Raw genomic sequence first — 24947 nt, forward strand, 5'->3', positions numbered from 1 at the left:
AAAAAAAGGTAAAACCTCACTCATCCCATTGAAGTTCCTCAAATGTTCACTTCTTCTGAATGCATCGACTACTTTGGATCGACCACAGTGGCTCAGAATACTTGTTTTTTTTTTTTGCTAAGTGAGAAGTGGCACTAGTTGAAAAAGCTCAGGTGTAGATATGGAAGTTTCTCAACCTAACCTAGTTTCTATTCGCACATAGCCCCAAACACCTCCGGCTACAGGGAGAAGAGGAAACCAGAACAGACAAGAATCAACACAGGATCTATTCAACTGGGGGAGAAAAAGAGTCGTGAAAAGGATTTGTAGGTAATGCTACTCAACAGATGGTGATCACATGAACTCTAAAACATCCACATTTACAAAAAGTATGTGTTAAAGATAAAAAAAAAAAAAGCGGAAAAACCCTATAAAAAGGAAAAAAAAACCTCAGAATAGCTGAGGTTTTAGGGTCCAAATATAATAAAATCATTATCTCTTTCAATTAATAAATACATCATTCAGAATCCATAAAAATAACACATAAAAAAAAAAAATTCAACATCACAGATAAAACGAGAAATAAATTAAGCAGGATATCGAGCGAGTCATTCGTCATCAGACCTGAGCGAAAGACTCGTAATTCCTATTTTTAAACAAATTCAGAGAGGCAGCACTTTGACTCAGAAACACAGATCCCGAGTGCAGATTTGAGAGGATACCTTCGCACGAACATGTGCAAGTCTAAACGCACCGATTTTTGATTTTTCAAACGGGGAAGAACGTGGCAAAGTGCTGCCTCTCACTCTGTCCTCTCCTCCAAGTCATTATTGCTGGTGTGATTGAGATAAAAGTGGGGGGGGGGGGGGGGAATCGAGGGAGGGAAGGGGGGCAAGCATGAGTGGAGAAAAGTACAAACAAATAAGCACCATTTTGAAATTTCAGTTCTCCGTTAGCACCTCGTTTCCTCCTCTCAGGGCCAGAGGGTAAAAAAAAAAAGCACCCTGCTGGAGCTTCTTCGCTCCTCCGTCCCGTTCAGATCGTCGGCCATGAAGCGAGTAAAGGTTGAAGGGAGGGAGGCAGGAAGGGAGGAAATCTTAGTAAATGTGATGCAGATGATGTTGGCATCAGAAGCAGTAGAGATCATGCTGCTCCCCGGCAAAGCGAGCATTTCTGTTGTTTATCTGTTTATTAGACCTCCTACGTCTTTGTCCGTTTGAATGCCCGCAGGAGCTTCAGTCCACCTTTTCCCTGCAGCAGCATTTCATAACATGCTCGTCGTCTCCTCTTCCCGTCGCTCCTTTTTTTTTCTGTTTTTGTTCTGCGTGTGCTTGTAGTGAAGTCGTGCACTTGCTTATTTCAAATCCAATACCCTGTCTCCTAAGCATGCACAGTGAGCGTGTTTTTTTAAACGTGTAAAGGTTTTCGTTCAGTTGCGGTCGTCTCCAGGCAGTGAGTCCTCTCTTTTTTTCCCCCATTTCTACGGCACAAAAGTGTCTGGAAACAAAAACACAAATGTTTTTTTGTCTTCTTTTTCTTCAAGAATACATCCCCACGTTTTCATTTTGCCGATGAAGATTTGGAGTGTTAGACGAAGACGCGACTGTGTCTGTTGAGTTTCAGGATCTTCCCCAGTCTCTGCTTGGCTGTGGCCATTCCTTTTTTGGGCCGCTTGCCTGAAGAAAGAAAAACAAAGAAGACTGAATGTTAATGGAAATAATTAATTAGAGGAGAATTAAGCATAATGCTGCACCGCTTAATCGACTGACATCATTATCGGCCAATATTCGCCTCATTGACTGCTATCGACCTGTCAGCAATAAGATGACTTTCATCGATGGCAGTGACTAATGTTTGCTTGTGACATCCGGCCATCAGCTTGTAAAAGTATGTCAGTACTAAAGGATCGTTCTTATTGAGAAGGTAAGTTGTGTAGCAGATGAAAAAGAATTTTGAGGCAACTACTTTTCTAATAAAAAAAAGAAAAACAACTTTCTACATTCTATAAATGTGTAAATATTTTTCCATATCACATTTGAGAAACTTTCCCTCTTCAGCAGGTGAACGTGAAAACATCCGTCTGCTGTCTCTTCACAGTAAAAAGACGTAAAAGATAATCTGATCTCCAAACCTTTCGTGGCCTGATTGCTGATAGGTGGGGGGTTGGGGGCGTGCCTCTTGGAGGGGTGCAGCGGTGGAGACATTGAGGGGTCACAGTACTGGTAGTTCGTCTCGGGGCTGCTGCCGTGGCTCCGGTTGAGAGGGCTGGGCAGCCCCTGATTGTCCCAGGCCTCGCTGCTGTTGCCCTGGCTGTCCATCGGGCTGTTTTCCCCCTGCAGTCGGTGCTGGGCCGCCTCCCTCTGCTCCAGCGGCGAGCACTGGCCGGGGCTGGACCACCAGGGTTTCTGGGGCGAGGCTACCTTCTCTGGCTTGGAGGAGCACAGCAGACCAGCCATAGACAGCATCCCCTGAATGGCCTCTTCTGTGCTGGGTGAGGTAGGACGTTCTCTGCAGGGAGAACACAGGACTTGTTTACATCTCAGTCACTTAAAAACAACAACTGACGGGACTATTTTCAGGCATTTCTTACCGTTTGAGTGGTTTGTGTTTGTGCCTGAGTTTCTGGCCAGACTGGTCCAGCTCTATGGTGTGCCCTGAGCCTTTCTGCTTCTCCTCCTCGTCCTCCTGGGAGCTCTCCGAATCCTCGTCAGAAGAGGATGAGGAGGACGACGATGACGACGACGACGACGACGACGATGACGACGATGACGATTTATGCTGCATTAACAGAGATTTCATGTGTTTGAGCCGCACGTACTTCAGTGTAGAAGAAAGGTGTTGGCAGTTGATGTTTTTAAACAGCTCAGTATTGATTGTGGTTTTCCTTTCTTTCAATCAGTGTGACACATGATCCTGAGGTTCTTACCTCTGTGGGAGAGTCACTGTCTGACTCCATGTCTGACACACTGGAGTGTCCTGAGACTTCTTCCCTGAGTTCAGTCTTCATCCTCTCCAGACCCCCTGGCAAACACACAAACACACTTTGAGCTTAAAATGTTGATAATGATCTAAACTACTCTGCGAAAGAGCTGAAAGCAGTGACTTACTGAGGACTGTGGGTTTGTCGACCATGCTGTGCTGCTCGTGACCGTCGTGTGTCCTCTCCAACTTCACATCCACACAACTCTTTGGTGGGCCCTGGCCGACTGGTGACCGTTCACCCTCCGTCTTCACCGGGCTGCTGGCCGGCCGCCTCATATCTCTGCACGCACAAAGACACATGTTTAAATGATGTAACACGATGTAACCTCGCCATGAAATATAGAGAATCCTGACTGCAGAATATAAATTCACACCATCAAGTGTTAGTCTCTAAAAAATCTCTCTAAAATTGTATTCCCTGCGTACAGGCTGATATTATGTTTTTTTATTAATGTATGTTGTTGTGATTGTTGACACATTGACATTGTTGGTTTCTGTTTTCATTAAGATTTTATTACGATGAGATATTTTTACAAAACTAGAAGGATTTTATATCTGCACAGAGCTGTAATTATTTTCTAAATGAGCATATTATTCCAACGTTTCTGAACAGTTCAATGTGGTGTTGTGCACATAAATAAAACAAGTCTTCCAAACTTAGGTTGACCGACTTATACACATGTGCTGGCTCAACTTGTGTCAGTTTGACTCAGCACATCAGCCCAGCGCAGCAGGGATTAGCATTTAAGCTACCCGCTTAAAAGGTGTGTCTTTAACTGTTGATGCACTTGTCTTGAGTAGTGGCCAAAGGAGCGGCTGTAAATACTTGTTCTCCCCACAGTGCTATCGAAGAATAACCGCTAATAAAGCTTCACTAATTCAGCTGCAAACACATTTAATTTTTTTTTAAAAGCGTAAAAATCAAGAAAAGCTGGTGTTTCAACAGCAGTAACTTATAACAAATGACCACTGAGCCTTCATTAATAAGAAGACCGAAGTGAAGCGAGCTCTCACCTGATGATTCTGCCGTTGACCAGCATTAGTCGGAGGTGGTTGTCGTCTAAAGACTCTGCAGCAGCAGCCGATGCAGTCGACACTTTGTTGAGCTTCCCATGAACCTTGGCACAGAACGCGGCATCCTAAATGGAACAGACCATCAGTCAATAAACATAAAAAAAGCAAATAATAATAAAAATGATAAAAGCAGATTTTGTGATCTTCCTCCTCACCTCCTCCAGCGGGCCCACCTCCAGCCTCCTCAGCACCTCCCTGGTGTGCCGCTCCAAGATGTCCAGGTTCGAGGGCACCTTGGGGGCCTGTCGCTGCTGCTCCCTCAGCCGCCTGGCCGCCCTTCTCGCCTGCCGGGCCTGGCACAGCTTCTCCAGTGTGGAGCGAGTGGCCGGGCAGCCGTTTGATCCAGATGCTACTCCACACCCGCTTCCCTGAGATTTCACTGGCTTGCTACCGCTGACTGGTTCCTCCTAAGCAGCAAACACATCATGGAGTCAAGTTACTACAGAAGTCAGTGACTGAAGTTCATGAATTGCCTGGAAGATGTTTGAAAGTTTTCTGTTCAAGTAGCCTCATAATCAGATGTCAGTTTGGCTTTCTGTGTCTCCTGTGGGTGGGATGTGAGTTCAGGCCAAGTTGTGAGTTACGTAGAGTAACAAAGGCCATCAAATAAAACAGAAAAACCAGAGTGCTCCTCAAAATTACGTCAACAAGGCAAAATGAATCTGGTAACAGTCGTGTATAAACGAAAGAGAAGAGTCTGAGATGCTACAAAAAGCTGTGGCTGTTACTTGTTTTCAGGACAATTTATTATAATTCAATCCAGCACTGATGTATCTACTCAGGGCCTTAGCTCCTGAAAATAGCTGCATATATCTTATATCCTTCCCTCTTCTTTCCCTCTTACCTCGAGGTAGCGGATTTCCTTAGTCAGCTCTTTAATGAGATGGTTAGGCCTGATATGATCCGGTACCTCACTGGTGGGCTCAGTCACCTGCAAAGCAACAGCAGAGCACATTGAGAACAGAAAGAAGTCTGTTGTTGATCACTGACACATCCAGCAGATAAGAACAAACAGCGTCGATGTCCCAGACCGTGTAACAATAACCATCTGGACGGTTGAGATGACCGTGAGAACTCTCACCTCTCGTTTCAACCAGGTCCTCAGTGCACTGATTAAAGCCTTCACTCCCTCCACTAGGTAGGTTGGTGGCGGACAGTTGTCCTCTCGTAGCTCTGAGAAAGGGAAAGAAAAAAGAAATAATACAAGAGTTAAACTTCTAAAAACAGCAGAGAGAAAACTGGAAAATATTAAAAGGAGAATCATTTTGTACTCAAACGTCCCAAGATACATAATATTTAGACCTTGGTGGGAAGATTTAACCTGACCACCATCGTCTCTCATCCAGCAGAAACCACACAAATTCTGAGATTTAAAATTTTTCATATACACAAAAGTATCAACTCTATGAAAACTGATCTCCCGCAGGCGATCGTTTTTTACATAATCCTGTTTAAATCGATCTGACACAAAAACCTTTATAGCCTGAACGCTCATTCTTTCTGCAGAAGACTTCTGCTACTAAAATATGAACATTGTTCAAATAAGTTATAGAGTTAAGATGTATTTTGTTTTGGATCAATATGTTTTCTGTTTTTACTTTTAATATAATTTCCTTACTTTTATCATCTATTATGCTTTAGTGTAGCCTTTCTAGCTGAGGTTGTACAGATTTTAAGGACATGAAACATTTGGAGATATTCCTAGAAATGACATCACTGAGAGCAAAAACACCGTTGTAAGCGTTTCTTTTTAGGTTGCCAAAATTGCAACGTTTTTATTCACGTGGTATCAGAGCGCATCAATACTTTTGCCAGTGGAGATAAAATGTATCCACAGCACAGCAGTTTTTGAGCCACTCTGGGCCTGAGCCTGGACCATTATCATAACTAATAGTGTCTGCACACTTTAATACTGCACACGTTAGAACAGATGCTCCTACAAAAGCAACCACCTGCTTTACATTTACAGCCTTTTATCTATTCTTATTATTATAGTCCTGACAGATCTGATGTGTAAAACATCTTACTTCTTCTGTGTTTGTACATATTACCATTTGTCTCTCACCTTTTAGCATTTCCAAGAGGTTCTTGGCCACATACCAACAGATGGCCTCAAAGTACGGAAACTTAAAGAGGTCTGGGGTTTTCAGACGACGCTCCATTTCATAACACCTGCAAACCAACAGATGGAGCACAAAATGGTTCGGTGATAAACGTAAAGCAAATTAACATAAATGGAGCCATCCTTGTATTTTATGTGCTGTTTACCTGAGCTGCATGCCAATATTGAGGTTGTGAAGGAAGTTCCCTCCAAACGCCATGCAATCCTGAGAGGTGAGAACAGCATGGATCCAGCCTGCAGGGGGCGCCAGAGCACAGAGGTTTACGCAATGCACACACAGACTGACAACAATAACACACTTAAAGAGATGACAGCTAAATAGATAACTCAATAAAGGCTACTTCAGGGTTGTAAGAGCAAAATTCAAGAACTTTCAAGGTATGTTTTGATTGTGATAATTGAATTCTTGTGACAGTGAAAACATAATGGTTAAAATTAAGCATTTTCCAAACTTTTTAGGACTTTGTACGAACAGATATTTACGGCACTTATATGTCTGATCGTGCACAAAAAACTCCCGTGTCTGGACAAAAACAAACTTCTTTCCCACCCACAGTCCGCCCTTAAAAAGATAAGGTTGTCTGTTAAATGACGGGTTCTCCCTCTGATAAACATTCCTCCTTCTACAACATAAAGTGAGAGAAAGCAGAGTCTAAGGGGGTTTCTTTAAGTCTGATAGACAGGCCTGATAATGCACTGGTTGACTGACCTACTGTGCTCTCTGACCCCCACTTAATTCCCACCTCTCCACACCCTCTCTGCCAAAAAAGCTCTTCTTTACAACGCTGCTTCAGCCTGCTTAGAAAGCATTGCTATAGACTGATTGTCCAGCAGTTGACGGACTGAACTGAGCTTTCTGTGTCCGGGTGCACGGGGACAGCAAAGGAACTTGATCGGCTTAAAAACTCTTTTGAGAGACTGATGGATGGGTAATTGTATGACGGGAGACGTTAGCGTCACTTTCGTGAGAGAAAGCATGTCATATTCTGTTAGTGACACGTAACACAAACATCTTCTTACCCTGCTGGTTAAAGTAATGTCAGCTTACAAAGTCATGTGCAGGGAAAGCTGTGATCTGCAGCATCACTGCTACTTTCATCATATTATATAATAGCACTGTTTCTCTTCATTTTTCCAGTGTAATCATGATCATTAAGAACTGTTTGGGTTGTTGCTCAGGAAGAAATTCCCTCTCTGTTATTTTCCCCTGGCAATGACAGAGGACCTTCAAGAGGCCTGTATTTTCCTGGCAGCAGCCCTGGGAAGCATGATTATTTTCACTTTTGAACGCATGTGAAAAGACAAACAAATCCCGACAACAGGTCAGCTGGGTTGGCACTCAAGAGTTAGTCAGACGACAGCTACACCGACTACGTTTACACATGCGAAATATTTTTTGTTTTTTGCCCTTCTAAGCTGCTTTCATAGCTACTGAAAAAGAATATCCCACTGATATTTCTGTTCCTGATATTTATGCATATCCAAAAACCTGTTGATATCTAAGTCGTGATGTTTAAAAGTAGGTGTGTCTCTCCTTCCAAACAGAAATGTGGGCTTGTCTTTAATCTGGAGTCTCTACCTTGGATGAATAAAGGAAAAAGACGTCTCTACCCCAGCCTCCACGCACAGAGCTGACCTCAATCAGAAAATGCTACGTCCCAATTCAGAATATCTAAAACGAATATGCTGTTTACATGACAGCGTATAAAATCAAGAATGTAAATGTAAACGTAGCCACTGATACAACATTAGTGAAACAGATAGCTGTACTGCATGTCCAAAATGTATTGTGCTTGGAAACCACAAAGACTCCAAGGGTGCTTTCATGTCTAACCTGCTTGGTTCGGAACAATCGAGCCCTGGTATGTTTTTTCATTAGACCTCAGGGATGCTTCCAACACACTCAACCACAACGTATTTCTAGAAAGACCAGAAACAAGGTGGAACTTTCTGGCACAGTCCTAAACTGGTTTGAGTCCTACTTGAAGGATGGAAACTACTTTGTGTTCATCAGTAAGAACACATCAGTCTGAATAGCTGCGTTTCTACCCTGGAATTTTTTATTCCAAGGAACTGCTTTTCAAAAAGTTTCTTTAGCTAGTTGTCTGTAACTACACTGCAGTTCAAAAACCTGCAAAGGTTAGGCAGGTCAGTCCACTGATGTATGATTTTGTTTTTCATTTTTGCACATGACATTTGCCATTCGTCTTATGCTTTCTTCTTCAACTCCATGTCGATGTGTTAAAGCATAACAAACAAAAAGAAAACAGGTGTATTGGCTTTAGACTTTTAAAAATGGTGGCTATAATTAAAAGCTTCCACACCAAATCAGAAATGTTCAGTGCTGCAAACCCCACCGCCAAAGTTCCTGTACTTTTGGAAAGTACTACCCCTTGAGCAGGACATTTTTAGGAGGTAAAATAATGTCACCAGGGCTTAATTTAGACCCTGACCCCTGCAGTTGGAAATCCAAGTTCCTACTAAGGTTCCTATTCCCTGGGGTAAGTTCCTGTGGTGGAAGCGTGGCTAATGGCTTCCTGTTTTTCAGTTCTTGGCGCATTTGTAAAAAGTCAGTGTGAACACAGACCAGACCAGACCAGAACCTTAGTAGAGGAACTTTGGACTTTATGATCAACAGAAACTTCACACAAGCATAAACAAAGCCACAAACCTGTAGGGATGAGCAGGGTGGTTCCTTGGGGCACAATACACTTGTAACACTTCTCCACTTTGTCCCCAAAGAACACTTCACTCTGATTGGGCGAGGAGCTCCATGCCTCGTATAGTGCAAGGTTGGCGGGAGTGGGTTTGATCAAGTAGAAGACCTTCTCACCCTGAAGAGCAGAAAAACAGAGGTTTGAATTAATGATCGGCAAACTAAGATGTTGTGTGTCAGATCAAGGCAGCTGTGGTGATGCTGCTGCTATAAACACCCATGAACACCTTGAAATTAAGGTCAGCTTTAGTTCATGGAAAAGGCAGGGTGAGATCATCACAACGGGCACAGCAGTGCTGCCCCCGGAGCTGCCTGATGAATAGATGTGATGTGAGAAGCAGGGTGACCTTTCAGCAAGTGGTAGCCAATCAGCCGTGACTGCCTGCCCTAAATACCTCCGTATATACAAACACATTGAAAATCACCCAGCTTGACAAATGAAAGGGCAGCGTGGTCCCAGATTAAACAACAAACAAGCAGCTAATTTACCCTGGAATATGTCATTGTCGATTCTTGCCTGATTTCATGCACACACTCACCCAGAGAACATGGTACCAGACCGAGGTGCCTCCGAAGTCTATGTGGAAATCTGTGTAGCTGTCCTTGACTCCCATAAGGCAGTACTTCTGGACAAAGGGCTTGGGGAAGAAGGAGTCATCTGGCCAGTAGTTCTCTACCCAGGACATCTTCTGAGCCACGTCAGGCACCTCCACCAACTCTGACATCCTTAATGGGCGAAACAAAAGTGTGGTTAGACTCTGTCGTAAAGATTACTGTTGCTCATCTAGAAACAATGTATCAGAGCACCAATAAAGAACCGAACCGATAAATTGAATCAGTATCGATTAAATCTTAACAAAACCCATCTCTACCTGGCATACTGAAAACCCAAACATGTAACTGGTTTCATCTAAGTAACTGAATTCAAAGACCATGAAGTCGATAAGTGGCCCAGGCTAATGTTAGCTTATTGCAGATATATTTGTATTGGTATGTATGCCAGCAGAAAAGTAACAAGCTATTGCAATACAGAAAACAAAAATGTAACTGTCAGCAACACCTTATAATTCACAAAGGAAACTGATAATAGTGTTTAAGGCCACTCCTTGTTTTGTTTTCTGTTGTTATTGTGTTTTGTTTGTATGTGTTTGAAGCAAAACAATGAAAAAAAGTTGATCGTAAAAAAAGTTGACAAAGTAAAACTACTTAAGATTCACTTGATAAGACTGGAAGCTCAAATAAAATTGCAAAACATAAACTCTAAAAAAATGTTAGACATTTTTGTCACACAGCCAGTGTGTGACATGCCTTGACTGACTTGTACTGCTTGCGTTAATTAGGACTCTGTGCTTCCTGAAGCTCTTCCTTGAGCCAACAGAGCGATCAGACAGGAGCATAGCTTACTTAGTGTCAGAGAACTCCAGGCTGATGAGGTTGAGGACCTTCGGTCGATGCGGCGTGGTGAAATACTTGATGAACTCGCTGAGCTTCATCTTGCTGTCCGCCTGCCGTGCAACATCTATCACATCGATGACTTTGTCGCCACCTACATGGGAGATAAGCACCACTTAGTCCATATGTCGTCAGATGGAGAAGTTCTGTAGTGTTGAATGAGAAGTATCTTCAACTTTTTAATTGGCTGCTGAGTAGGCGTTGGGTTCACTGAGGTCAGTGGCCTGCTGGCATCTCCATGTGCTTTTAGAGATCAAGCCCTGAGGGAAACTGGCACCAATATGGCAGCGTGGGGAAGGGTTGTACAAGCGAGACAATCTGTCAATCTGTCCAGACCAGCAGTCCCTGAGGAGGGGGCGTGGGTGGAGGTGAGAGGGCTGCTGCTTTTTAACGCCTATGTGTGCGTGGGAGACCTCAAACACAGCGGCGAATACGTTTATAGATGTGAGAAAGTGTGTACATGTACAGGCTTCGTGTGGCGCATTTTTGCGCGTATGAGACAGAAAACAGATGCTTAAAAAAGAAAAGAAAAAACGAGTCAAAGCAGAGAATACACAGCTAACAGTTGGGACGCTACAAATCACACTCGGGTGACAACTGGGGCCGGAAGTAAGACCGAGCTGCAGTGTGTGCAGCAAGACAGCTGGTTGTTGTATTTTCCCCACACCCCTCCCACTCACCTTTTTTATTGCCCCTTTGCGTGTTCTCCCTCCCTCCCCCTCAAACACACACACACACACACACACACACGCATGCATGCACTCACATACACCTCTGAAGGCCCAGCTGGCCAGCGTCTGATGACAGAGAACAGCTGGAGTAAAGGCAGTCAGTCACACAGTGAGAGACAAAGCTGCATGGAAACCACACAACGCCGAGCTCAAACACCAGCTTCACAAACCCAACAGCAAGAAGCCTTTTATCTTGTCCAAAAGCTACAGTACTGAAGCCGCTCGAAAGGCACTTCAGCTACTTCATGTCCTATTGTTACAACTATAATATATCACAACAGCCAGTAATGTTAAAGAGCCCATTAATTAGGGTAATAGCAGCAAATATGTCCTTGTCAACCAGAAACTCTTCTTACTGCACTACAGAGCGGCGACATTAACCAATTAGTTTGGGAGTAACCTCATGGAAAAAGTCAAAACGTTATTACTCTTTAGCTTCTTCAAAAGGTAGTTTTGTGATCTCACAGATGTGTACTGTCTGTCTGGAAAGATAAAGCACCTGCCCGGGGTCAAATGAGCGTTTAAATCCAGAGACGCTCTGATCTTCTTCACTGGAAGAATGTCAAGTCAGCTGCACAGGCCTGAGGAAATGTTAGATTTAAATGTTGGCTTTGGCCTGAGAATACATTTCATCATTCCAGGCAGAAAGTTGATTTCTTTAAAGATCATAAATATAAATTTAAAGACAAAGCTTGCTGTGGGAATGCAGGCAATAAAGTACAATTCTGACTTCTCCTCTTGAGGTCTGCGTCGAAGTGCTATTGTATAAAGGTCACAGATATATAAACATATATATGCACGATTGTTGGATTATTAAATCATCGGATGTTGCCACAACTAAATCAGACATCAGTTTCTTACGTTTTTGGCATTTTTCTTCGCAACAATAGAGATACAGACAGAAAATATTGGGACAGAGAAAGAGTCAAAAGGTCCCTGATGTCTTAACCAGCATGCCTTTAACATCTTTTCTGTGATGATGCTTGTATTCAACCCCAAAACTGATCAATTATTCTGTCAATTCAATCCAATTCAAGTCTAATCTCAAGTGTCCATGTATTGTTCCTGGTGTGCTGCGTGTTTTAAAGAATGTGTCCACATATAGGACCTGCACTCTATGTAGTAAGGCTGCAAGTAACAATTATTCTCTTCAATGTGTCTATCTCTATCAAACCTTTAGTACAAGCTACATTTATGGAACCTCCATCATAAAACGAGGTTTGGGCTCAATCATGGGCCACACACGAAGTTGGCTACACAACTGCTTACACATTAGTGAGTCACACAAGACATCAGCGTCCACTCCCGTTCTCTCATTGTCTTCTAACTGTAAGAAACGTAACCCGACACTCAGTCCCTCGGTCACAACACCTGTGCCTTGGCTTAATGCTCAATAGGGCATGGGAGAGAGAGATAAAGTGAGAGGGGGAGTCTGTAATCTGAACTTAATGATAAAAACACCAGTGGGCTTGGTAATGGTCTTGTAATAGGAGCTGGGAAGTGGCAGGCTGTTTCACTAAGGAAGCGTAGTGGTCACAGAGAGGGTAGTGAAAGCTTAGACGTCACTCATTTAGGACTCATTCAGCCATCGCCTGATGCCCGATAAGTGGGTTAAAACCCCATGAACCTGGAAACCTGTTCATGTTGACACACAGATGGCGCCTGCTCAGCAATGGCCACTTAGCTGGCTGCTGTTGGGTGGTTCATAAGCTTTTAAGCAGACTTGAGGCTACTGTGTATCCCAATCCATATCCTTCCCAAAGGATAAACATTAACGAGTTATTGTTAATTTGATACAGCTGACGACACAACAGATACAGTATGTAACATTTCTGTGTTTAAATGTCGATTACATATATATATTTTCTTGAGCTGTGTACTTATTACATTATCCTAAATATTTCTAACAAGGTTCAAACCCAGAAAATCAACAAGTTTACTCAAGTTAGCGGTGCATTTAATTTTGTCACCTGTCGCAATAACTTCCGGGAGAGAGTCAGAGAGTGAGGAAGGAAGTGGCCGAACGTGACTAAACATACATCTGTAAAAACTTTGGTTGTTTATTCCTCCAGAATGTTTGGCTCTACACCCGACTCTCTCCTCCAGAGGTCCTTTTAGATTTGAGAAACCCCCCTAGTGGCAGAAATTACATTTTTTGCATTTAACTTACCCACATACTGCTCGACATCTTTGACGGAGAAAGTAGGAGGAGGTAGCTTGAGTCCCAGGGCCTCCATCTCTGTGACCCCTATGGGGTAGTGGAAGCCGTGTCTCTCCAGGTACCTGGGTGTCACCAGCTCGCCCTTCATCCGCCTCATAATCTCCTCACCACTGAAACAAGATCATACAAAGTTCAGTAAACTTGATCTATTAACATTTTATTGGCATTTTCTTTACAAAAAGGCAACATTTTGAGTGACTTGAGTGCTTCATAAAGATGAGTTATATGTCAGTGTTCAAATTAACAGGTTGACAGATGAGGCAATTCATGTGTGTACATGTCCATGTGTCCAAATTGATATCTACCTGGCGAAGGTCCTGCTCTGGAGCTCCTTGATAAATACTGAGGTGCCAGCCTGCACTGGCTTCGATCCATCGTCTGGCTCCGTGTAGTCATGCCTGTGCCAGTTGTTGCGCTTTTTCACTGCAACAAACGGAGACAGCGGAGGGTCACAGGGCTGTTTCATTCCAATTTTATCATGTCCCTCTCGAAGCTCCCAAAAGTGGTGAATTATGCACATTGCCACCACTTTTTGTAAGGACATGAATTCTCCACTCAACCCCTGTGCTCAGAGATGGAGATGGAGGGGGGGCTTGTCCAATCAAAGCGGAGGGCTTACAACACCATTCAATTAGCCGGTTAATGTCTGCCCTCTGGGCTCCTCGAGGTTGACCCATCCCCCCATTTAAAGAAGAAAAAAATCAGACTTGCAGAGAATGACCCTTTCCCCCTGGGACCAGTCCAACATACAGAGACAGGGGTGGGAGGGGAAAAACTGAATGGAACAAGGGTAAGACATGTAAATGTGAGGCAGAGACTGAGAGGACTGAGAGTTTGATGAATGAGATATATACATGTTATGACTGAGAAGAGAGGGAGACAGAGACAGAAAAAGAAAAAGCCACTAATGACAAACGGCTGTACTCACTCAGGGAGGGTCCTTGTAGGACATCACAGTTGGGACAGTGGTAAACATCGATATCCACAGCCTGATGCTCTTCTACCTGCACACAGCTGGAGATGGACAGGAGACAGAGTTAGAACAAGTTCACGCGCTTTCAAACACATTTAAACCTGATTCAGGCTCTTGCCAACCTCATGTGAAACCTCTTTGTGGCAGGGTCTCGATAAAATACCGGCCAGTTTACTATCATAAAAGACGAAGAAATCCAGAAACGAGTAACACTTGATGCGCTGGGGTTTAAACAGTTGCTAGTTAAATCTTTTAAAATGATTTTGAGTGAACAGAGGTTTAAATTGTTTCAGTGAAGCAGATGTGCAAGTGCATGTATCAACTCCAGCTGTGTTGACTAAATTTGTGGGCACCGTTGAGTTCTTTGTCTGACTTGGACAAGTTGAAACAGTTAAATCACACCCAAGCTAACGTCAAACTGTCAAGCACCGTTTGTGTTACCAGAGGAGATGTCAGGGGTTACACGTTCTGGATAAACAAACACTGAGGAACTGCAAAGTACAGTTTGTGTCTAGAAAATGACCTTTGCTCTAATCCATTTTTCCAAACAAATGTTGTACAAGCTGTGATCCAGAGTCAAAGATATAGGGCTTCAAGAAGTGTTGCTGAAAAAACAGCACATATGGCAGATGCATTTAAGAATCTATTAATAACACTAGTGGTATGCGATAATGTAAAACAAAACAAATCATATTGTGATTATTTTTGACAGATACTTTGATTGCGATATGATTCTCAAAGAGTTCATGATAATTTTTGCTTCACAATTTTCATTTTGACCAAATAAAACTATTAAAATCCTGATGATGTGACATTTGTTGGGGTCTGTATCAAACAAAAACAACAACAAGACTGGTACGTCAGGACATCTCTGCAGCACTACACTACTTCATTATAATACTGAAGTTTAGATTTTGAATTTTTTGAACTGACAAAAAAGTTTTGTCGCACAATTTACCCGCCTCAAAACATTGCAACTTCAACGACTTTGGTATTGTACTTTGCCATATTGCAATTCAGATAATTTTTCGAATAACTGTGCAGCTGTAATTAACACTTATACAATCGGCTCAGCTTATTTTAAAGGAACTACACACAATTTGTTTTCACTCCGATGTTGAAATAATGGGAGGTTTCCTGTTCTTCCCATTCTGCTGTCATTATGTGACAACAGCATAAAGTCAAAAACTTGGCTGTGCATCAACCGCTTGCACAGATAGTGACATTTACCGCAGTCTTGCCGTTTTCTCCCATGGATTTGCAATGGTGCTAACTCTACCCCCGACTGTCCTGCAACAGCCGAACCACAGGCACCAACACACATGCATTCCTCTGTTGCATACCAGAGCTTCATTCCAGAGCAGCATGGGTTGAGCAGCAACCCAGTTGCCATTCAGCCTGAATGGACACCAATGGCTATTTAGAGGTAGAAAAACCTGCAAGGTGCATATTTGTGTGACTCAAGTATGTGCACAAGTCATTTTTATGGTTAAGTGGTGCTCACTAAGTGGTGAAGAGGTCGCACACAAAGGACCCTCTGTACTTGTAGGCCGCCATTATGCTTTTCATTTTAAAGTGATTTTTGAGCTCTGAAGACAGTGAGTGCGTTTTATGAGATCATATGGCATGTCCCCACTTGACCTGGAAAACCATTAAATATCATCTGGCTGTATTTTTTAGATGTCTGTTTCTAATACTCCTTTGGCAACCCGTGGGCATTTATTTACTTTGCTTAAATGCTAAAAAATAAAAAAAATGTGGATAACTTGGACAACATAAAGTCTGGAAAATCTGATTGAAAGCAAGTTAGATGCTTAACTTGCTTTAAGAGCAAGAGAGAGCCTCATACAAGAGAACTGACACTGGTCACTGGCTTCAGTTTGACAGTGAGTGACATATAAATGACAGATTTGTTGTTGGTGTATCCTCTGTTTTTAAAAAGGTGGACGCCTGCAGGAGGGATGGAGCTACTCACGGCCTGCTATCAGCTTTGATCTACAAGAAATTGCAGGAAACTGTAAAGGAAATAAAGCTGAGGGCCATTAACTCATCAGGAAGTGGTGAGCTTGTGTGAATGCTGGCCCCAATCACCCCGGTGCACTAACAGGATATAAACAGTAGCTCATGCACCCCCGTTCACCACGTATGCAATTCTGTGCTATTATTGGCTGCACTGCAAACACCCATTTGTTGAAAAACCGCATTTGCAAAGCAGACAAGCATATACAGTACAACTGTCAAGAGGATGCCATCAATAAAAACAGAGATAGAACATTGTCATTAGTAAAACATGTAAATAAAATGCCATCAATAAAATACAGAGATAGAAAGCTGTCATTAGTAAATTACATAAATAAAATGTTATAATTCATAAAATACATGCTGTAAAAGTCTAAGACCATCAGTCAAACACCTCCACCCTGCACTCTGAAAAAGCCAAATCCCTGAAATATGCATGTGGATTACAGAATATCTCAGCACCCGGTATGTCCACCTCCTGTTTTGATGACAACACACACCCAAGCCGGCATGGACCCCACAAGTCCACGCAAAACCTGATGATCCATGCCACCGCATCATGAACCGACAGCGGCCCTAAGAGAACATTGCAATGCCACAAAAGCCTGGCAAACCCTAGTCCCCAAGCGCCTTAACAATTGACAGGTAAAAGCAGCTTTCTAAACAAATACATCATCAGTTTTGCTGTTACTGGTGGAATATCTCCATTTCAAGTGTTTTATTTACCATTAAAAAGGCCAGTTTATATCAGAGTTATCTTTTTCACAAGTTGCCTTCAACTTCAATAAAAAAAAAAGCAAACCTGGGAAAAAAATCAAGAGGAAATGGCAAAAAGAGGCTTAAGAAACACTCCTGCTCCTGCACGTGAGCGAGCGGATGACCAACAATAACACAGTGCAGTGCTTGGCTGTAGTATTAAAACTAGCTCATGTATCAGGAATCTCGGTTCAAACATGTGCCTGTTCGCTGGGGGAAAGCATGAGTCACACACAGCCTCTGCCATCAGCTTTGTCCTGGTGTGAGAGCAGCGAGGTGACTTCGTTGTCCTCAGCTCACTTTCCTTTATGTAATGCCACAGCGGGAAATCAGGGCACTGTGCCACATACGCTGGCCTGACTCAGTTTATTCGTCACCTGTAATGATTATTGCTTAACAAGGCACCCGAGCTTGTGAAACTGTGTGGACTTGAGACAGAGAATGTAAAAAAAGAGGGGAGGGAAGGAAGCTCAGCTGAAAGGGAAAGAGGGCCAAGTATTTTCTGCCTGCCTTGCTAGGGCTTTATGATGTGTTGCATCATCGCAGAGCTGGTGAGTGTGCAAACAGCTCTTGAACCAATGTGAACTTCAGTTGCTTCGAAAGCAATCAGAGCGAGGATCAGATTGGAGAGGAGAGAACTTGCGTCATCTTCATACTTAATGAGATAGTGTTATCAAATGTTGTGGGACAACAACAGAGCGTATTGTTAGAGAAGGTGAAAGAGAGTACAGTCAATGTGTCACAGAGATTAAAACAAAACCTCGCCTTATTCACACTGGAGGGTTATTGTGTGACGGCACTGCAGCAGATTACCAAGCAAAACATCCCTTCCTGAATGAGGAGATGTGTGTGTACTTGGCTAAACCCCTGCCATCAACAGCCCCTCTCCCTCCACTTCCTCTCATCAAGGGCCTCCTTCCTGTGTGACTGAGAGGGCTTATTCATTAGTCCATGCACTGTGAGGGGTTCATTGTCCTCCATGATCGGTGCAGAAACACAAAAGCTGGAGGCGGGCATCACCATTATTTTAAGCTCTAAATAACTGCTCTGCATGGGGCAGCGACACGCCCACATTAGGGATCTGGCAGATCCCTAATGGATGGGTGGTAAGAGATAGAGATAGTGAGGAGATGAGGGCAGTTAAACACACCTGGCTATCTTTATCTACCCCAGAGGAGCACCTGACTCCTCCGGCCATTCTCCCTAATGCACTCAGCCAAAGCTTACATAAACAGCACAGGACTTTGACAGCGGTAAGAGCCACTGAGCCCTGACAGATGGATAGGGATCTGTCATTTTTGGCCTTCCTGGTTAAATCATTTTAGCAAGCAATGTGTAAAAAGCGACCCAACATCCCTGCAGTGGTTACAGCTTGAAGGAGGCCGCGGGCTTCTCTGTAGTCAGCTGGTAAACAACAAAAGAGGATCACTTTGTTGTTTATGGGGCGTCATGGGAGCCCCAGGGAGTTTTAACAACTTAATTGTTTTTGGTGCAGGTTGAGTTGCCTTGAGGCTCTGAGCACTGGGGCTCTGTTTTCACACATGTCTTCAGCATGGTTGTCTTAAGGGCCCCCAGCGCCCCTGTAAAACCTACAAAGTCATCAGTCTTTTGAGTGTCTGCTGCTGAAACACATCAGAGGACAAACTCAGTCTGAACTCACCTAAAGACTGACTGGTTTGTGGACACAATTAATAACTAAGCTGTCCATTTATATTTTAGCCAGTCTTGACAGTTTTCCATTGAATTTGGATTCAATATGATAGAGAGATCTAAATCCACTCCCAATTCATAAGGTCTAGTGTTTAGGATTTAGGGGAAGAAAAGGAATCCAATATTCATTGTTATTTTTTCATTAGTTTATAATCATCTGAAAGTAAGAATCAACGGGGTCCACCACATTTCTACAATATCCCAGAACGAACAAACCAAACACTGGCACGTCTTCAAACTGCTTATTTTATCTAACCAACAGTCCAAGACTCAAAAACTTTTTATTTGCTCTCATAAATGTCAAATAAAAGCAGCAAATCCTCACAAGTAGGAAGTGAGAACCAGCAAACATTTGAACATTTTACTTGAAAAATGACTAAAACAAAAAATAGATAATCAAAATAGTTGGCGATTAATTTTCTTTCTATCGACTAACCGTTGCAGCTCTATTGCAGAGTGATATTTCTTAAGCCAGAAGTGATATATCTTTAATATCATAATTCAATCTGACTGGTAATCAATACATGAGGCCGTTGACCCCTAATCAACATTGATTAAACTAAGAGTAATGCAGTTTACCTGCCCCCATGAGACAGCCTTGTTAATGAATGTAAACATTGCTTTGAACAAGAGCTACGATGTCGCTCTTTACTCTGGCTAATTATTTTAACACACATCCAAACAGACGATTTGAAATGTCTCTTTCTTGAACAACACTGGTTTAAAAAAAAAAAGAGAAGAATCTTTCCACTCATCCATCCATCCACTTAGCGTAAACATTAAAAAGGCACTCCGAGAGGCTATCCATCTCTCTTTAGTGTGCTCACACTCTGTGCGACAGTGACGGATCGTGCATTGAACTTGGCTAGCCGGAGCGCCCATCAATCTTTCCTTCTGTCCCCATTGCGCCCCACTGGTCTATCATCACGCCCCCACAACCATACCTAAATCAGACAATGGGCTGACCGGAGTGCCTGACACCTACGCCGGGGTAAACCCTGTGATCTCACTTGACCCAGTGAGGATTTCCAGCATGCCAACATCCAGAGTGTTGACGTAAATTGGCATCTAGGAAGCCCTGGAAACAATCCATGTCCAGAAGCAGGTCTTGTAATTAGGCAAGTCTCTAAATGGTAAATAACAGAGTTCAAACTAACATTTGTAATCCAAACCACAGGACCTCGTAGTGGGTTTCAGTGCCTGCCTAGATGATTCTGTCAGAGCAGTGGCATTCAGGATGAATCTGGGTCACAAGAAAATGTAATTTTCTCGGGAAATGGTGGCTAGTTTTAGCCCCTCAGGGTTTTTCAGATTAAACTATTTAAGCAGGGAAATAAGTCTTAAGTTGATCAGATCAATGAATGACATGCCTTCACACATAAGCCAAAAGGTTTAAGAAGCACTGCAACTAGGGATCCAGATATCCACAAACAACATGAACAATGTTATAATTTGATCATAATCAGATATTATACATAACATTTGTGCGCTCAATTGTCTAAAAACGACTTTACTATTGTTAAACATTTGGTTGAGTTGTTTACTTACATTATGCTAAAGGTTTCCATAATTTTGTTCAAAGTAACAGTTATATTTCATTTGGTCGACTGACGCTATAACTATAAAAGTCGGTGAACAAGACTAAAAATTACACGAATAAAAATTTTAAGTGTTACCTCATTCGTGAACATTTCTTTCTGAGTCACGCAGACAGATTTTCACTGGCAATGGTGGACATTAAACAATGATGCCAACAACTCCCCTGATCCCACCCTACGCATGTCTTTTGTTTGTTTTGACTGAAAGACCTCTACTGCCAGAAAATTACATACTGTGCATTTAGCTATCTGCTCTCCTTATTTTATCGGCCTTCTACAGTCCAGTCCTGATCGACCTCCGACTGACTGATCTAATAATAGGCCGCATTTACCACTGTACCACTGCAGTGAAGTATACAGATTTCAAATGTGGGGAAATCAGATATTGGCAAATACTCTGAGCTGAATCAGTATCAGTATCAGGGGAGGAAAAACTTGGTGCAACTCCAACAACAACAAAAATTACTTCACTGATCACGCCTCCCGAACAGATAAACCACACAGGGTCTTGTTTACCAGACTCAAGTCTTCATCCCATTAGAGTCCCGGGCTGTATTGTGCACTGAGGGATACAGGTGATGGAAAACAGGACACTTTCCAGAAACTGAAGCAGCGAGACAAAGTCCCCCACACAAACAACAACTCAGCTAGCACACTGACAAACGGGCACCAGGAGGTTGAGCTCCTCTCCTTTCCACTCCATCGGCGTGCCACCATCCACAGCCAGAGAATATCCCTTTCCTTCTGGCCAGCCTCGTGGGAAAGAGGCAGGAAATGTGGCCGTTTTTGGAGCTCCGCTTTGCGTGTGTGTGAGTATCTGCTTATTAGTCATCAATGGGGGAAGCTCCAACATTTGTTCCTTTTCTTGCTGGCGCATGACACACAGCCAGTCTTTTTTGGCTCCGATTCGCCACAATCGCTGGCCGCCAAGTTTTTTGGCAGAATGCTGAATGTGGTTACGCAATGGCTTCCGTCATTTCAACACGAGCAAATACAGATTATTGTATTCATAAACAGTTGCCGTGGAGATGCGCCCACACAGGCTGATTCAAAGAACGGGGCATGTGTAACTCTTGTCCAAGTCGGCCTATGGACTTAGAGCAACGTAGATAAAAAGTGACAGTTATACAGTCAGGTCAGGTCTTGCTGACTACATGTGTCTGACACACAAATTATCATTTGTAGGGCTGCAAATAAAGACTATTATCATTGTTGATTATGTTAAAAAAAGAAGAAGAAAATATTAACATTTAAGAAGAGTGACTTTGACTCCTTTCTCTCTTCCTCAAGCCGATTAATCAATTCTTATCTGTCAAAGTAGTTGACAACTACTCGATAAATCGCTGCAGCTCTAATAAGTCAACAAAAGTTCTTGATACCCATGAGGAAATCTTGTAATCCTGCTTCTCTAAGGATCAGAGCACACAGTGAGCCAAACAACAACCCTGTCTTGTCACTTTGGCAGGCTTTACACTACCTGACACAATCTGTACAATTAACTCTGTCACACCAAAACAGTAAAGAACGATCTTAACCGCAAAGCATAGGGTGTTTGTCTTACCATCATGTGTGGACTAGAGCATGTATGACTGAAATCTGACAATTTAGTCCATACATGCCCAGACACAAAAGGGTTTGATTACACAACAACACATTTCCCATTTTGAGTTTGACATCACCCACCCACACATAGCATGACTCATACAACACATCTGTAAAACCACTGGCCTGCTTGTAACATGAAATGAGGATAAGACACTTAAAAATACAAAAATAGGACAAAACATAACCATAAGCAATTCAGGGATGTATTCCAGTCTGGTCCCCTTTAAAAAGTCCCCCTGCTCACCACTAGGGGTCCCCTGCCATGTGCCTCCTCTGCTTGAAAGGGGGATTTAAATTTCTCAAGCTGTCAATCAAAAGCCCGACCATAACAAGCTCCTTGTTCTCTACCATTGGCTTTCTTATAATATAAAAACACAAGATACACACCAGAACACAAAAAACACAAGTTACATACACAGCTTGAAATGTGTATGTTATAAAAAAAAATGGAATATTAATTAATCTGATGTAAGAAAAACCTAGAGATGGTGTCCAAAGAAATAGAAGTTGTATGTAAAATAGATCTGATGAGGATAAGTTTAAAGTACATGGGTTTGGCTGCGGTTGCCATTACCTTGAATAACCTAACTTGGTGAGCCAGATTCCGAGGTTTTTGGTCCTCACAGCGGTTTACAACAACTGGTCCAACTGCATTTTAATCTCATTAAATCAAACATTAAACTTATCTCCGAAGCGATAACAAGAAACTGGCAGACGTGCAGGGCTTGCATGTCACGATGACCCCGGCAAAGCTTTTGATCACTCAGGTTGACTGACACAGCTCGGCGATCCTAATAGATCCGCGTATTAGTGGATAAAAAACTACTTGCTTTGGGCTATATTAGAGTCAATAACGTTCCTTATCGGCATGATTACAAAGAGCAGATACGTGTCGTATGTTTTGGCGTCACTACCAGAACAATTTACGAGATTTTTCAGAGAGCGAAGCCCCACTTTCTTTCGTAAAGTCGTGTCAATAGACGGTTTAAAACCCCCGTCGCCCACCGCTAGCGTTAGCAAGCTAAGTTAGCCACCAGTCTACACCGCTCACAGAACCGTCGCTTTTCTCTGAGAAACAACCGGTGTTCGTCGCTTCCGACGAGCCACGTCCACGAAAGACATTATAACCGACGTACCTGCCGTGAAACCAGTCTTTACAGATGTCGCACTCGATCATGAACCGGCTCACATCGTAGGGCTGCCGGCAGACACAGTACAGCGGGGCCGCCGCCATCTTCCTACTGTCCCCAAACAACGCAGGAATGGAACGGGGCGGGGACTCAGCCCAACGTCCGGAAGTAGCCGAGGGCCGAGCCGAGCGCGCACGAGGTCCTCCATTCTAGGCAATCCCACCTCTGACGTCAGTTTCCAAATTATTCATTTCCATCTGGTTGTGTGGGCACACCAACAATAGACACAAACTTTTTCCAACAAAGGAATGACATAACGGGACTGTTTCGGGCATTTTGTCAATTTTTTTTACAATATGGGGGAACTTATTCTCAACGAAATCTGATGTTTTGTAGACTAAATGAAGGGACATGTGTGAGCCTCATAGGCCTTAATGAGTAAATTATGTCATATATAGTATGTTATTATATCAGTTAACATTATGTGAGGATATTCTTTAAAATGTTACTCTTGCTAAATTTCTGTAGATGTGTTAATTTAACCCACTCAACCTACTTTATCATTACAAACTCATGAAGACCCTCCAAGATGTCTGTCTTAAATTGATGTCCACACAGAAAATATGATGATATTACATATATATATCCTTATATAATAGGATGAATCAATGCACATTTAAAAGTATGTATATACATTAAATTTAATTGGATCAAGATCTCATGTACAAGTGAGTAGTGAAAAAGAAAATAGACTGGAATGAAAATAAAAATGGTAATGATACAGAAATAAAGAAAAATATTTAAATATACAGTCATATAGACAACAGCATGACAAAACTTAAGAACGTGTAAAAAAAAAAAAAAATGTTTTCCTTAATTTTGTTTTACACTTGCACCTCAGGGTTTCTGTAACGAGGATCCCAAGTTCGCTTAATTGATTGACTTTTGCACTCACTCACAAATCATGAATAGTAATTTATAATTAGGGATCCAACATGTTTGAAGAGCATTTTTACCTCATCATAAACAGTGATTTATATTATAATATTCTAAAATGTGGTTTATTTTTTGCTAGAAACATCTGGTTGGCCAAATTAAATGTGGGCTTTGGGCAGCCTTGATATAGACCATATAATACATATAACATGCCATAGACCACAACTTGACAATATAACTAGATAACTGATTTTAATAAATTAATGCATTCTTAAATGTCTTTGCCGAGGTATAAAAAAAGATTTTAAAACATCTAAATCATATTATGTAAAACAGTCAATTAAACCTCCAACCACATTTTTTGAATCGCCCCATTGATACCAGTGTGTCATGTTTCAGTCTACTCTACATTATTCCAGATATTGATTCGCGTAATAATGAAACCATAAAAATCAATGCCTTAAATATTCACATTTTATTCTGTAATGCTGTAACTAAAGCAGACAAAAATTAACAATACATTAAACGCTGTTAAGACCAGCTGCCTGGAATAACTTCCAAATGTGCAGCATCAGCATCGACTTATCAGTGACCTATAAAAGCGGCTGATAAGACATAAAGAAATAAAAGCATAATTATGTCACACAATCCAAAGCTGCTCTCTCAGCAGAATATCTGCACAGTAGCAGAGTTTATCTCCCTTCTGTTCTCATTGAAGAGCCGGTTCCTCTGTCCATGTTCTCAGACACAAGCATAAGAACACAATATCCACCCCTGGTATGTCTCCGTGGAACGTGTCTGACATGCCCTACGTGCTTGTGTGGTGAATAGCAATGGGACCACCGACCCACAGCTTGATCTGTGAGCTGACAGCACCCATCCCCCCACACGCCCATCTGTGCTGCTCTGCATAGGCAAGCAGGCTCGGTGCATGCAGACACTC

General features: G+C 42.5%; 1 protein-coding gene across 1 annotated transcript; it reads right to left on the minus strand.

Moving 5' to 3' along the window:
- kdm7aa (lysine (K)-specific demethylase 7Aa) lies at nucleotides 1-23184 on the minus strand. Its single transcript, XM_073480463.1, has 18 exons — nucleotides 23075-23184; nucleotides 14206-14291; nucleotides 13583-13700; nucleotides 13227-13387; nucleotides 10278-10419; nucleotides 9413-9599; nucleotides 8829-8991; nucleotides 6304-6391; nucleotides 6101-6207; nucleotides 5117-5208; nucleotides 4880-4966; nucleotides 4191-4442; nucleotides 3976-4100; nucleotides 3087-3241; nucleotides 2906-3000; nucleotides 2570-2757; nucleotides 2111-2487; nucleotides 1-1655 (listed from the first exon to the last, which is right to left on the minus strand). The coding sequence occupies exons 1-18, from the start codon at nucleotides 23170-23172 to the stop codon at nucleotides 1567-1569; spliced, it is 2610 nt and encodes an 869-aa protein (XP_073336564.1). The 5' UTR covers nucleotides 23173-23184; the 3' UTR covers nucleotides 1-1566.
- Between the last annotated feature and the right edge of the window lie 1763 nt (nucleotides 23185-24947).

The sequence above is a fragment of the Pagrus major genome, chromosome 14, assembly GCF_040436345.1.
Source record: "Pagrus major chromosome 14, Pma_NU_1.0".
Lineage (NCBI taxonomy): Eukaryota > Metazoa > Chordata > Actinopteri > Spariformes > Sparidae > Pagrus > Pagrus major.

What these genes read in the sequence shown, in the direction of transcription:
- kdm7aa (XM_073480463.1), bottom strand. Translation starts at nt 23,172, where the DNA reads ATGGCGGCGGCCCCGCTGTACTGTGTCTGCCGGCAGCCCTACGATGTG. An exon ending in AGATGTCGAGCAGTATGTGG is followed by an intron (nt 10,420 to 13,226) that starts GTAAGTTAAATG and finishes TCTCCCATGTAG; the next exon opens with GTGGCGACAAAGTCATCGAT. An exon ending in CCTCTTGGAAATGCTAAAAG is followed by an intron (nt 5,209 to 6,100) that starts GTGAGAGACAAA and finishes TCCCTTTCTCAG; the next exon opens with AGCTACGAGAGGACAACTGT.